This window comes from Plectropomus leopardus, chromosome 2 (assembly GCF_026936395.1).
Source record: "Plectropomus leopardus strain MGB_pleo_1.0 chromosome 2, ASM2693639v1, whole genome shotgun sequence".
NCBI lineage: Eukaryota > Metazoa > Chordata > Actinopteri > Perciformes > Serranidae > Plectropomus > Plectropomus leopardus.
Window position 1 is genome coordinate 7518549 of NC_142177.1, and position 16138 is coordinate 7534686.

Sequence of the window (16138 nt, forward strand, 5' to 3'; positions counted from 1 at the left end):
TCAATGAATCAGTTACTTGTTCTTTTGAAATGGCAGAACACGGTAGAAAATGTAGATCCGTGTTTCCCAAAGTCCAGTATGACACCCTTAAATGCCATCTTTGTCCAAAATCCAGAGATATTCAGTTTACTGTTAGTTGACAATTAACTGATTAATCAGTGAGTTGTTTAGTATATAAAATGGAAGAAAATGGCGGAAAAATGTCGATCAATGTTTCCCAGAGCTCAATATGACGTCCTTGAATTTGTTGTTTTGTCTGCAACCCAAAGACATTTGGTTTACTGTTATAGTAAAGAAACAAAGACCAGAGAAACCAGATTATATTCAAAATAAAGAAGCTAGACTCATTAAACAATTAAACAGATTAATCGATTATCATATTAGTTAGCAATTAAGATACTAATTGATTAGTTATTGCAGCTTTTAATGAGAACAGACTTAAAACCTTTACATACAGTATTTCACAGGGGAGAAAAAAGGAGATAAAACAAACATCATTTTACAGAGCAGATTTGTTTTTCTTCCTTCCCCTGCTGTCGAGTATCCATCATCCTTGCATCCACTCTAATAGACATGGTAACATCTGAAGTGTGTATTTATGCCACCACCTTGCTGATCAGGTTAAAATCACTTCTTGGAGATAAACACGGCACAGAGCGGCAAATAAAAGCAAATGCTTGGTGTCAGTTGTTTAGAACCACTGCTTTCTTTTTTTTTTTTTACCTCACTCTGCTGAATTTTCAAAGTAAACAGCGCTGTGAGATTTTCCACAATGCCATAATGGATGAGGAAGCTGCAGACCCCTGATACCACTTTACCGGAGCGCAGTGTGGTTTTATGTATGCCATGCATTACTTGTTTGAATCTGGCATAATAGAGTTGTTTGACAAGCAGAGCTGCGAGTGGCGAAGAAATCTCGCCTGTCAAGCAGGAAACTGGAAAAGTGCACGTTTATTCCTTTGGCAAACTCTAAAAAGGTGTGATGGTTACAATTAGGCTGTATTCCAGATGTGTCAGTGCGCCATCGAGCTGTTATAGAAAAAAGTTGTTTTTTCTGTATCAAAGTGACTATGGCACAAAGAGTAGGGAAGAGATGGAAGGAAAGACAAAGTGATTAACTCACTGTAAGGCTCCGTGATACAATTTGTGAATTTTGGCTTCTTTTTTGGGAAATACATCTGCTGACAAAATACAATTACTGCAAAAAAAGAAAGAAAAAAATTCAAAAAGCAGCTTCTGTAAAGAGTTGCCTGTTTGATGTCTCTGTGCCTGGCACAGACCGGTTTTCATTGAAACAAATCTTTTATCTGCATACAAAATCTTCCACCCACCATACTTTACTCCTAAGCGGATGAGGGATTGTTGTCTAATTCAGTCAAAGGAAGGTCATGAATAAGTGTAATTTTCACAAAAATATGTCCAATCTTCAAAATCAAAAGCGGCTGTGAGCGCAGCGCTGTGAATTGGGAGCCGTGACACAACTGCCAGGAATAAGTACACTTGACTTTAATACAACACAGCTCCTCAGCGTTGTTTACCGAGTCCCATCTCTCTGTTCATTTTTAATATTTAGATTGAAGGAGGAAAAAGATTCAAGACAGCTCATTGAGACAGCTCCATTTCCTGCTCTATTTATCTAGTCTCATTGGTTCTGTAAATGCCCTATTTGTAATCCAATCATATTAGAATAATTTCTCTGCTTTAGCGATGCTTCATGATGCTGTGTCTGTCTTTGGTTCCAAGGCACCGCGGTCCTCTGGAGTAAGTCTTCACAGACTGTCTGAGCTCTGCAACGTTTCCTAATTCAAACATTGTTGCGCACTGCCTCTCCTTGGGAATGGCTTTAATTGAGTGCTTAATAAGAGCAATGCCACACAGCAACCAACTTCAGGGGGTTGGGGGGGGTCTGAGCACTGGCGGTGCTGCATTATTTAATGCACTTACATAAGGCCCAACAACATCTTCTTTCCAAGCAATCTTAAGTGGATAGTTCACCCAAAATAAAAATTCAGTTATTATTGACTCACCCTCATGCTAATGGAAAGTCAGGTGAAGTTGTATAGTCCACTAAACACTGCTGGAGGTTCACGGTGTTGCACTCATCTCCTAAAAAATTGAAGCAAAACAGGATCCAGATATTAAAAAAATACACAATCAAACCACAAAATATCTGTAAATACCATACTGCTGGTCTGAAGTAATCCAAGTCTCCTGAAGCCCCAACGTGGCAAGTTGTTTTAAAAAATGTCACTGGCGCCATGTTTTTAGCCTTGTAGCCTGAAGCTTTTAGCTCCCAGTGTGGGAGCTGCGTTCATGTATGCACACTCAAATGTTTTTTCCTCACAGACAAATGCTTCTGTTGGTTAATCATCCAGGAAAAGCATACACTCAAGCCATTGTTTTGTAAATCTGGGTTTTTGAAGGAAGCTACAATGGCTGGATAACAGAAAAAAACACCAAAAAAGTAGTTTAATATTCTACAGAGGGACTTGTTGCTTGCTGCTACCTTCAGAAGTCTCTCTCTGTGTGTGGGGGAGGCTTCTGGGTAGCATGTAAACACTGGCGTGCAGAGACCATGAGCGCGCATAGGTGAATGCAGCTCCCACACTAGGAGCTTCAGGCTACAAGGCTAAAAAAATGGCACCAGTGATGTTTTTCAAAATAACTTGGCATGTCAGGGCTTCAGGACACTTTGGACAAGCAGTATGGGGACATTATGTGGTTTTATTATATATTTTTTCAAGGTTTGAATCTAGGTCACTATTTGCGTCAATTGATTGGGAGATAAGTGCAATGCCTTTTCCCCAAGAACCTCTGCCAGTGCTTTGTGTACTATAAAACTTCACTCCATCTTTCCATCAGCATGGGGGTGAGTAGATCCTGAGTGAATTTTGGGTGATTTATCCCTTTCAGATGAGGCTCCATAGTTCTTGTTGGTGATACACCTGGCTTGCATGTGTTTGTTGTTACTGAATAGCATTTGTTTTCTCGTGTATTGTGCCCCGCTGGGTGTGGCTCTTATGCGAGAGCCATCTTTCCTCCTGCGTTTAGTCCAATATAAGCAGTCGATCAAACTGCGTTCCCCACGGGGCATTGTTATTTTCTTTGTCTGAATCGAGATTAAAGGACTGAATGGACCGGCTGAGATGACTCAAAAGAATGCTTCAAATATACCCCGAGCACTGTTTTGCTTTCTATTGAAAAGTGTCGACAAAATACAAGCTACGTTAACAAAATACAAGCTTTTTAGGGTTTGATATTTTTTTTGGGGGGGGGGGATTTTCCAGGAATACAATACTCAACTACATGTCTGTAAAATTCATACAAGGCCTTTTGTTGATATGGCATTATATTTTGAGTTTCATAACTAAATAACACTCAAGAAAAAGGTTGTCCTTGTTTGTCTTCTAAAATAACAAAAATGTTTTGCATCCTTCTAATCAGGGGCTACAAAGGTTTATGAACTCAAAACTGGAGCATCAGACTATATAGTGTTTGTTGATTATGTTGAAAGAGGAAGAGGATTATTTTGAATGAAAAGAGTAAATTAGGACAAGAGATGGAAATGAAGGCATAGTAGCGAGGTCATATTATCCATGGTGGGCAGACAAGACTTTTTCCTAATAAATAAAAGTTTGGTGCCAGAAAATGCCGCTGGAAACATGTTGTGCTGCTTCGAAACATCTGCTCTGTGCTTAAAGATCTGTTGAAAACAAAGTGATGGGTTGCTACAAAACATCCATGTTTGGTGCCTCAAAAGCTATTTAAAAAAAATTAGTGATGGTTAATATAAAACACCCCTGTTTGCTGTCCACAAAGCTGCTGCAAAGACAGCACTGAAGTTCTAAATGACTCCCCCATGATATATAGAGAACTTTGAAATGTACTATATTCATACTTTGCAGAAAAATACAATGCCAATATTTTCTTCTGGAGACTGGGCTAATAATAATAATAAACACAAAGAGGTATTTTAAAAACACCATATTATTAGATATTATACACAAGCATGTAAAGTTCATTAAGTGAACTCATGACTGGATGTCACATAGTCGCATACATATTACACACAGCTTGAAATGGTTAAATAAGGCCTTTTTTTGGATTTGTTCACTACTTGATAGCTTTTCCCACCTGTATACTGCTTTAATTTTTCACGCATTCCTGCGTAACACATCTGCTTCTGCCTTAATGAAATATATTAGGGAGAATCAATAGCAAATATCACATTCAGGCTTGTTATTTATACACAGGCATATTGGAATTGGTTAAATAAGCCACTCAAGAAATGTGATACCGAAACGTAGGCGACACATTTATTTAATTTATTTTAAGACGGTTGAGTGTGTGTTTCTTCTCAAATTTCTCTGAGCAGCTTGATATTTTTCATTCTTGTCAGCGCCAGTTTTACACATACAGTACAGCTACATCACACCGTTGTGAAACTAGAGGCTTGAAGCTTTACACATGAACAACAGTGATTTTAATTAATGATTTTATCATTCAAAGTGTCTTTTGATAAAGACTCGTACAGTTTTTCCTTTATGTATCCAGGATAAAGTGACATTCCTGAGTACACACACGCACACACACACACACACACGCAGACCTGTAAGCTGCTGAGAAGTACTAGTTGAAAGTGTCTTGCTCAAGGGCACCTTCATGGTGCCAAACGCCTCTGGAGAATATTTAGACATATTTGGCTGCTGGTATGCACTGTCATTTATATAATGGTTTTGAATAAAACTTATCACTCAGTGTTAAATAATGAGGCTCTTTTATCCACATTCACAAACAATATTAGATTAATTCTTTGCTGCAGCGCAGATTTCGAATTTGGTAATATGCCGATTAGTTAGTGGACACATGTTGCAGCTGCTCAATGGATGTTTTCTAATTATTAAATGAGAAAATTACAATGTGGTGTTTGCAGTCATTATCATTGCTTGCATATTGTTGCTGATTGAAGTCTCTATTATTTTGTTTTGTTTTGAATATTTTGTTCACTATCCAGTGAAAAAAAAGGTCGCTAATGACTTTCAACAACTAGAAAGAACAGTCTGTTCATGTGAAGTAAGTTTGGAGAGAACGGCAGATGATGCAACATGCAGGTATTCAAAATCTCATCTGTGTCTCAGATGAAATAATTAGGCATTCAACAAAGGCACTGTTTGTGTAGCAGACCATTTCAGATGTCTGCGGTTCAGATAAATGTGATTCTGTAGTCATTGTATCAAAGTGCAATTAGCGGCCTCATCCATTTAAACCAAGGACAATAAGAAAAAAAGAACAAGATAATGCATTTTTGGCTTGGCTATGGAATGGAACACTATTCATTTTGGATTAGATAAGAAATGCAGATCCATTCAACCTCAAAACGGTGGTAATTTGCGTCAGATGATCACGTTCACATATACAGAAGCTCAATCAGACCTTCTTTCCTTAGCATTGACATGGTCATTGCATCATCAGTGCATCTGTATTATTCAAGCTGGAAACATCAAATATCTGAATCTGAGTGTTCTGTTTATGCTATGGCTGTGTGGTGTACCTCAGTTCTTCGTTTACCTCAAATTTGTCTGACGGAAAAGCTGACACTTGTCATTTCTCTTTGAAATTGTTATTGTCTGACTTTTTTTTTTAAAAAAAGGGATGATCTCATTGTATAATGCTGAATTACTGCGCATAACTCGAGCTATTATGCATTCTTTGATTTAGGTGCAGACGTTTCTGTGTCTATTTTGTTGGTTGCATACTTTGTTTTTGTTATTGTGGCTGCGAATCACTCATCAGGATGAGGACAACTCAACAGCCTGTAAACTCTGCTCTTGTGTCTCTGCTAGTTAGCCAGGACAAGGGCTTAAAATGTTAACATCAGTGAACATTAAGGAAAAGGTAGAGAACATGGACACCAGTCAAACTACCATCCTGCTAGCAGTTGTATAGGCGTTGGATAATAACTGGATCAGCTTTTTGCCTCATTAGTTTCTAATGGCATATTAGGACTGTAAAATACTTGGACTCAATGAAACTGCTAAATCCTGGACAGCACTAGTTTATCAGGTGACTATTTTTCTTTATGCCAATAGCAGAGGCTGTCCTTGTCCTGCGCCACAAGGGGAATACAATATCAATGCTATACGCCTTTCAGAGATGGCTCCAGAGTGGTGCTGTTTTTGGTAGGAGTGAATATGTGGCCATCTTGGCAAAGTCAAGATGTACATACAAACTGCGACACATTCCCTCAGTCCCACTTTGCGTTTCCGAGGATAGCAAAGGCATGGCCTGCCCTATTCTCCCTCTGATTGGTTATTACTCATGACCTTCATTGGTTGGGGTGGTTAGGTTTAGGCAAGAGGAGAGGCATTGGTTAGGGTAGGGGTAAAAATGTCAGGGCAAGCCAATCAGAGACAGAGAAGGACAGAGTAGGGTGGGTCATGCTTCTGGTATTCTAGGAATTACAATGAAGTCCCAAGAGACACATGAGATGGAGTTAATTAGAGTCTGGAGAACGTTCTGGGACACTGCTGTCTATGTCACAGATAAAATCAATGAATTCACTTTTTTAAAGAAACAAAAGCAAACGTAGCCAAAACTTTCTTTAAATCATTCCTCAACCAGAACCCATAAATAAGAAGAACCATCCTGCAACATGAACAATTACAAAGCAGCAGCCTACAGTCCAAGAGGAGGCAAAAAGGGAGTAAGTAGCAATGCATAAGTAAAGGGATCCTACAGAATTGCATTTTACTCGAGTTGTACCCTGTATGATTTCATGAGACGATCATACAGAGATAGTAGTAGATAGATAGAGTTGTGTTCTGTGCTTACTTGACTGGTTTTGTGTCAGCTGTAAAAACATGACTATGTTCAAAATGCCTTGACTCAAACAGTTTTAAATCTGGGTTAGTGAATTAATTTTGACTTATCCCGCAGTATGTGCATATCTATAGAAACATACAACATAAGCATTTCTCCTCAACAAAACCCTGTCAGAATGTATTTATTCTTACTGCAGCTGCAGAGATCCCCATGCAGACCTGTTTTATTTCAGCTAGATATTGCACAATGTCAGATTTTGTTAGTCAACTTAAATGTGTATAATATATGGTATGCAACTTTCAGTCTGCCCAGTGTGTCTGTATTGGGGGTTTTGCTTAGGTTCAACATTCGCTTATGATGTCACTGAAAGATCTTCATGTGTTGCTATTTTACTAAAGATTATGGTCTAGAAATACTTGACAGACACTTTGGGAAATTGGTTATTAAGATTGTCCGCACCAGAAAAGATTTGCCTGAAGTTACCAAGAACAAGAAAAACTTTCACAAAAACTTTTTTTTAAAAAAGCAGCATATTAGTGTGCCCTGTCCACAGCGGTCAAGACTCTTTAACTGGAACCAAATTTAAGTTTCTCTCTCAAAATAAGTTTCTTAGCTTGAGCTAAAGTTCAATTTTTCTTTAGATGGCAGTTGAGATGTGGCAGGGTGATACAGTTTAGAGAAGTTACTGTGAGATGTTACTGTGTGATTCCAAACTGTGAGAATGTGCCACCCACATCAGGAATGATGTTGGTACACAGCAGAAAGCTGTGCTGGAGGGCAGTCATAGTAAACTGCCCCTGTTTGGTCGGGGACTGTGGGCGTACTGCATTGATTTTGGCTCTTATTTGAATGGTCTTTATCGATAAAGTTAACCTCACAAGTCGTAAATGATCAGGATCAAAATCTGATGGAGAGCATATCTAAAGACATTCTGGATACCAGCCTTAACACAGTGTAATCAGTAATTGGTAATTTAAAAAGAAAAAATCTAATTAAAACGCGTAGATTTGCTATTTGCCATGAGTGTAGATGCATTGCACTGATGAAATAATGTTACTGACCCTGCCATTATGCTGCTTATGCCATTATGTACTAAAATGCTAAGAGACAAATATAGTAAGCCTTTCTGATCTGGACTTTATTATTTCAACCAAATGGCAAAAGGTTATGACAGAGCGAGCTGTATAATGGAGCTAATGTAGTTGTGACAAATAATAATAATAATATAATAAGCAGCTTTTCTAGTTTCAATAATTTGGTAGAATTAATGTATAGATAGGAAAAATGCTATGATAAATGGTATAAACAATGGATTTTGCTTCTGTGACATCACTCTTTGGTTTGTTGATGGCCGTTTTGAAGTCTTGACTTTGTCATTTTGGTTATCACCATCTTGTTTTTTTTGGAGTCGGGAGCTGCGAAATAGAGGGCTGGATCTGACTCATTATCAGTGGTGATGCCTCACAGACAGCCTGTCACTCAAAGGGCCCTGCCCTTGTTTATGCGTAACTTAAGAATTGACTTTATTTTTCAGCTTTTTAGGCTGACACTTGAATGTTAGTAAGCAGCTAATACCAAGACCATAAACATGTATCTGAACATAAACCCCTGTGTTTCCTGTTTGTTGCTCCACTCCTCTTGCTGCATAAACCCAATTGCCAGGAAAAATGTTGGTAGTTTACATTTTTGCATAATCTGTGGGTATCGGCACAAAAACCACTTGGTAAATGAAATATCATGTTTTGGCTTGAAATATGGGGTCTGGGGGCCAAATTACTTCTGTAAAATTGGCCATCAGAACAGGTGCAGTCTCACCTAGGTGTCACGCCACCTACTGTCCCCTCCACCTTCCCATGACAGTCAACTAATTCACTACTTATGTATGAAACATACAAATGTAACTTATCCATGATTTGCAGAAATGTACAATGCCTGCATTTTCTTCAAGAGAGTGTGCTGGGTTGTTTGCTTGCTTGCAAGACCCTAGACATGCAATTCTGCATTCGGGTTATGTCTCTCAGTGTTCATGTCATGAATCTTTGTTGGCACTGAAGCAGCACAACAATGTCAATTCATGAACCGCAGGTCACACTCTAGGAGTTGGTTGATATTTTAATGGATGTCATTTATGTCAAGGAGCACAATGCAAAGTACAATCATTTATTCTGCAAAAATGGAAAACTTTGTTGAAATAACACACTGTCACTTTGGTGAGGGATTCTTTTCCGTGTCTTGAATACCTCAGACTTGTAGATCAGCACACTGTAAGACTTTATGTAATCTTTAAATAAAGTTAAACTGTATATAGAAAAAGAGTACTCATTGCCTGTCGATGTTCTCCTCTATATAGAGATCATAGAAAGGACGAACATAGCTTTGCCCTTGAAATTATGTGAAGATTTTTCTTTTGAGACCACATCCTCTCAGGTCCCAGTACAACTTTTATACTTATGTTTCCCTTAGAGATACTGTAATCTTTATCAGCTGCTTTGGTATCTCAGCCTTCACTGTACATCGCTTATTGTATGCAAAGTTTTGAGCTGCAACAACAACAGCAAGTCTATCTCTAATTAAATGTACTTTGGGTTGGTGATCACAGCTGAGATAGGACTTGCTCTTTGTAAGGAAAAAGGAAAAGAGATGTGCCATTGAAATGACAAATATATGTGTTGATCAACAGAAAATGTATGATTATGACATTAGTGATGCTGATTAGACATTAGTATGTGCTTTCTTCTCAAAGTTTCATACCTAAGTAACACAACAGTATTTTTTTACTGACTGTTAGGCAGACAATATAAGGTTTTTGAGATTCTCATCATTTTTCCAGATCATGAAATAATACCAGCAGGCCTAAAAATATCAGTTATGCTTTTGTAAATTACACGTTATCCAGCTCTCTGTGTCACATTTCAGTGGTCTTCTCAAATACATTAACACTTGTGTGTAATATGCTCAATTTGATTTGATTGTCATGACCTGCCATGGTGGGGAATTGCAGAACAGCACTTTGTTTTGTGCTCTTTGCACAGCATGTGAGCATGAACCATGTTGCATTCAAAGGCTTCCCTACTCTCTTAGTGATTATTAAACACTTTGACTAGAAATAACTTAACAACTATGCAACTCATGCAACGTAGTCTTTACACACCACAACACATTAGTCATGAAGGTGGCTGAAACCCCTGTTAGAAACTGACTGGTAGATACACCTCTATTAATGTTGATATGTCCCTTCGATCACTGCTGCTTCTGTTTCGCTTTTTGCCCCGATATCATTGAACATTGGACGATGGATCTCTTAGGGCCAGTGCAGTACATTAACCAAACGTTGTTATCTCCTCGCCAAGCTTATTTAATTCAAGGTGTGATTGTGCACCTCCTGCACAAAGACATCAGTTTCCTCTTGGAAAAAGCTTCTGTAATAGATCGATTCTGGACTGATCTCTGCATCGCCGAATTCTGGGCAGCATGTTCACAGATTTTAAGGGGAACTTCCGAGTAATTTATTTCTATCCATAGTGCTGGATAGGTTAAAATATGAGGGGTAATTTTGAAACGGATTATTAATTTAATTGCTCAGTTTCTAATGTAAGTACCTTTTCCATAAATATACTAGATACACTCCATAGATACTTACATAGATACTCAGAATGTAATGTGCAGAATAACCTTGCAACATGTACACTTGTGGTTATTGTCCTCACTTTGCAAATTTTAAATGTAATTAAGATGTTGACTGCATGATGGGCAAAAAAATCTATCAATCTTTTCAGTTTTCAATACATTTATTATCTCCACCCCCTGTGCCCTGAAACATCATTAGTCAGTTCTCTTTGCAAAGGGCAGTTGCAGTTTATTCTGTCTATAATATCTGAGGATGGAGTGGTGAATTCAATTGCAGATGAGGGATTTATGGTATTATGTAATCAGGGAACATCAGCATTACAAAATGTGAATATATGTAAATTATGATTACTTTTTACCGGCTGTGACAATGATGGGACAACTGGTATTGTTTTCACCTTGTGATTCTTTGTGTGTTGTCATGGCAAAATGTTGTCCTGAAAACACGTATTGTATTGGAAACTACCTCATAGACTTGGCTGGTATAACGGTATAAATGTGAACCAGGGAATTTAGAAATCCTGAAGGTATGTTTTTTAATAACGTCATAAATACAGGCTTTGTATTAAACCCATTGTATATAGTACACAGCAAGCGCCACCAGAGCTCAGTCTCTGGTCTCTATTGGTGGAACAGGCAGCTGGGCTGAAAGACACTCCAACACTTATTGGTGAAGGGAGAAATTACAGGACTAAAAAACAGCTGGTGGCCAGCAGGCGGAGAGAAACCATGGGGATTAGTGGCATGTATTTTACATCTGACTTGGTGAATTAAGAATTTTTTTCGACCAAACTGTGATTGTTGGATCAGTGGACTTACTAACTAGATTGCTAGCAAAGGTAACCAAGAATGGTTGAGGAGAGTTTTATTTTGTTTCTGTCAGGTTTGAATGAAATGCGGTTTATGATGAGTTAATGAGGCAATTAAGCCTCATCAGTCTTCAATGACCGAGAGAAAGTTGAATCCCAAAGGTGTGAAATTGTATTTCTCTGTTTAATAAGGAAAATAGATGTGAGTATAACTTTTTTCTTTTTCCTTCTTTTTTCTTTTTTAACATTTTGTGGGTTTCTATTGTGTATTTTATTATAAAAAATGGAAAATAGGTAGGCCTTATGCATTTGCTGTCTTGGAGGGTTAGCTGTTTGGTAGCTGGTGTGATCGCATCTCAGCTCTGGTTTAGTCTTGAGATTGGTAGTAACAATACAGTGATTGGTATCCACATGTGAAATTAGCAGCATTAGTTTTATTGTTGTAAAGGTGAAAGAAGTAATAGTGGCAGCAGTCATAGTGGTAGTAGTATTAGTTTAGGTACTAATGCTGGTAATGGCAGCAGCAGTGTTAGTGTTATTGCAATCGTGGTAGTACTGTTCAAATTCTATTACTTAAGTGGCATTTTGGAGGAATGCATTCATCATTTTGTCCTTTTCTGCAATTTTTTAATCACTGTGCTCATAGCAGTTTGAATTTAATTATTTGTGGGTCAAAGTATCACTACAATTACAGAGTGTCAGCCTTGTTTTTATTTTCCTTGTGTCATCTTTGCTTTTGTTTGTTAAGTGCCTTGAAATGTGCCCTTGCAAATGAGTATGTAAGAGGAGTGTGTCAAATTTGTGTCATCGTTGCACCATTACAAGCACAAATAAGCCTTCTAAAACTAGGCAATACCTTAGTTAACAAGGCTCAGCTGGATATGCTCTGTGTAGCTAGAACATATATCAACTTCCATTTTCCTGGCATCAAGTAACTAAATAGATTACAGCAGCAATAGGCAAGAACAAGTTTGTGAGGCTTTCAGTAGTGTGTTATCTTTTGCTGCCCTGGTGCTTTATCAGGTTGAGTTGAAAGGCTTGCAGGGAGCCAAAGCAAGACTCTAATACTGTAAAAACAGCCCCTAACAAAAATAGGAGTAGAAAAGTAGCTTCCAACAGTAACCCCAGCTCTATAAATGCATGCTGTGTCCTGACAAAGCTCTGACATGCCACACAGATGCAGATCAATGTATTATCTCCATCTGTGTGCCACTTTTGTCCAAGTCCATTCACCTTGTGATTCTGTCCCATGTGAACATTGCAAAATATAATCATAGGCATAAGTTTGATTATGTTTAGATAACTCCAAAATGCTTGGGGACGTGATTAAAAAAAAACCCAGACAATTAATAGGAGACAGGATTTTAACAAGGCTTGGGGAGTATGTACTATTTAATGCCCTCCTGAAATTTCACAGGAGTATATGGTGTACAATAGTGTAAGGGTGCGGCACTAACCTCCCAACAGCGTGTGCACTATTTTTTTTCAGCTTTTCAGACAAATAATTACACAATAGAAACCCCAAAATTGTGAAGAAAAGTGCTGTTGTCACACCTTCTTTCCTTATTAAACAGATAAATAAAAATGCACACCTTTTGAATTAAACTTTTTTAAAAACTTTTTTCTGTCACGGAAGACTGACGAGGCTTAACTGCCTTGTTAACTCATCATAAAACACACTTCACTTGACAAAACCAAAATTAAACCCACCCAAACTGTCTTGGTTACTCTTGCTAATAATCTAGTCAGTGAGTCCCCTTTTCTGACAATTACCAGCTCTGATTTGTTTTAAATATATCCTTAATTCACCAAGGTAGATGTAAAAAACATGGCATTCCCCACGGTCACTCTTAGCTGGCTGCTGGCTGTTTACAGTCCTGTAACTTCTCCATCCACCGCTAGGTGTCTTTCAGCTCAGCTGCCTGTTACACCAGTAGAGACCAGAGACTGATACTGTGCACTACATAGAATGAGTTTAATAGAAAGAGGAGGGCCTGCATTTTGACCGTAATGAAAAACATGCCTGCGGGATTTTAAAATACCCTGTTAACTGTAATACCATGATGCTGCCCCAAGCCTAATTTGCACCACAGTCAAAGTGTGTGCTTGGTTGCTGGCTTTAAATTGATGTTTAACCTTGTGTATAAGCCACTTTGGGGCAGCACAACAGATTCAGAACTTGAAGCCTATTCAGTTATTTTACATTTTACTTTGTTGCCATAATATTTTTACAGTAAGCATTGGTCACATTCTTATGATACATACCCATGTCCGTATTTTAAAATTCGGGATGTGGCAGACCATTGTGAGGCTTTATTGCACTTGGTTGGCACCATTTACACATTTATTGTTCTTAAAAGTGCCACTTGCATGGCATTTTGTTTTGTAAAATAGCTTACATTGCACAGTGCATACATTTCCAGGCCTTTCCTTCTGTCATTGTATTCATATTACCGATTGAATACATAGTATTCTTAGGAGTGTCTCTAAAATGAAACTCTGCTATTGTGCCTGTCATGTGCCTCTTCACCATACTAAATATTTTTTACTAATTTCATCTATCAAATTAAGGCTGATTTGACATGTTAAAAGGAAGCCATCACCGCAGACAAAACAGGCATTAGCCTAATAGGCACAGGGCTTGGTTCTTTCATAAGATACACTTTAATATGCATAAAACTGCTCTCTAGGAGTCAGGCACAGTCTTGCACCATTGATGTACTCAAGACAGACTCTGACAACCCTCCATATGATGTATGCAGATAAAAGGCCATTTTTTTCTGTAGGTGGAGACAGGAGACAGAGCTTGAAGGTAGAAAATCTGAGATTAATGAGGATGTGGCAGTTTCGGGTACCTTCTCGTATGTGTTTTTCGTTGGTTTTGTTCCGCTCTTTTTTTGCAGTTTTCTAAAACTTTGTGCTGTCGATGTTGAATCTCAGCAGGGGTGGGATGACAGAGTTCTTCTGTTCTTCTCTGTGATAGCAAAATTACACAAATAGTTGTAATTTTTGAGAGGTTTGTGTCGAACATGCCTCAACTCCAAATATAGTATTTTCACCCAGGAGACATTAGATTAAAGCTGCTTGTTTCCTCGAGGAGTGCTGCAGAAGGTAGATTTTACGTCTTATGTGGCTGTATTGCTTTAATTCTTACATTAGTGCAGCTTTTCCAGAGGAACCCTCTGACATTTTCTCCAACTTTTTCTGTATTCTGGCAAACTGGATAAATCCACCCTTCACCGTGCCCTATTTACATCCCGCTTTACTCAACTAACCCTTTTAACCAAATTCCAATTAAATTGGTTCCAAAGTTAAAACGATTTCTGATGTTTAGCCTGGGAATGGAGACTTAAATGTACCTTGCATAGTGTTTGACAACCAGTGGCGCTATAGAGCATGTGTTTTCGAACAGCAAGTCCCACCAATTCGTCTTTATGAGGATGTTAGCATGCTATGAGCACACAGGTGCAGAATACGATCTCTGAATTCACAGATCTGTGACTTAAACTGTGCTTCCTAGATGGTATTGCAGGCATCTGAAGAGCACATCAAGGCAGCCCCTTGTGTTGTTCTAATGAAGGGCTGTTTTTGTCTGAATGCCCGTTAAAGTGATAGCTGTAGGGCACTTTATAGCCTCGTGGTGCAGGGATATATCTTATAACCTTAATGCGCATGGGTCAGTACCAGCCTGGAGCCTTGAACAAAATGTTTATTCAAAGTTGAATGATACATTGTTACTTTCTCAGAAAATAGAGAGAGAAATACAGAACTAGTCACAGTTTGGCCAGTAAACATAAAAATTATAACTCGTGCTTCAATATAGAGGAATCTCAGGAAAATATGCAAGTACAATAAAAAAAAGAACAATCATCTTGCAATTGTGTTGAGATTGAGATTTCGAAAATATTGCTTAAACAAGTGTTTAAGGAAACCCACCTATGAACAGTTTCATCAGGTTTGAGTTTCCTATTTGAAATTAAAAAGAAAATTTTAAAGCATTTTCATAAGCACTGACAGTCTTTTAACACAATGCATTTTTTTTCTTCACCTCAGCCTCTTACACACCTTCAGCTCCTCTCTTGTCACTGCGGTTTGAGACTCTGAAACCTGCTACCTTTCTGACACTCAACAAACTTTCGAGTTTTAATCTCCACTCCTGGGAGACATTGTCTGTGTTGAGGGAAAAGCACACAGCTGTTGTGAAATTCTTCTAGATGTTTCAGTGTTTTTCATCTTTTGACTTTGCACTTTTATGTGCATGAAAGCTACGAGGCTTCAAGCAAGAACAATGCTGTCCCTAGAGTTGCCAGGGATATGAAAATGAATGTATATGAGATATTTGAATATATGAGATATTCATGTGCCCACCATCCACCCAACACTGAAAACACCTTTTTTTTTTTACAGAGAAACTGTCAGGAAAGTAGAAGGAGTTTGTTGCACCACGGATTGGATGATTACAATGAAGATTAAAAGACTTTATTGTAAAGATATAAATGGCGGTTGATTAAATATGCCATAAAGTCTGGTTTAAATTGAGTTCATGAGCTATAAGTGCACTTCATAATAAGACTATCGCTGTGCTCTTCATTGTAAATTCCTGCTGTCTCTTCGTGTTCCGCGTCTTGTGAAATGAGCATGCTGAGCGGGAGAAACAGAGCCGCTGATGAGAACCCTAACACCTTACTCATCTCATGTTTTTCTTTTCATACAGATTGGGAAACCAGAGAGGTGCACTTCGGATTCCATACATTTGTGATTGGATGTGAGACTACTTTGACCCTACAAAACTGAAGATGATGTTGCTATGGAAACTGCTGGTGCTGCAGTCACTTATGGGGTGCCTTGCAGGTAAAGTATCTTATTAAGAACTTTTGATG

The 16138-nt window shown here is 38.3% G+C and overlaps 1 protein-coding gene across 5 annotated transcripts in view; it reads left to right on the forward strand.

Moving 5' to 3' along the window:
- The window catches only part of cntn4 (contactin 4), a 275881-nt gene that overhangs the window by 67052 nt on the left and 192691 nt on the right, over positions 1 to 16138 (forward strand). For all 5 annotated transcript variants that reach the window (XM_088083789.1, XM_088083787.1, XM_088083798.1 and 2 more), the window contains one exon: positions 15973 to 16109. In XM_088083789.1, coding sequence (XP_087939915.1) covers positions 16055 to 16109 — 55 coding nt within the window. In that variant the 5' untranslated portion in view covers positions 15973 to 16054. The remainder of the gene's footprint in view (positions 1 to 15972; positions 16110 to 16138) is intronic.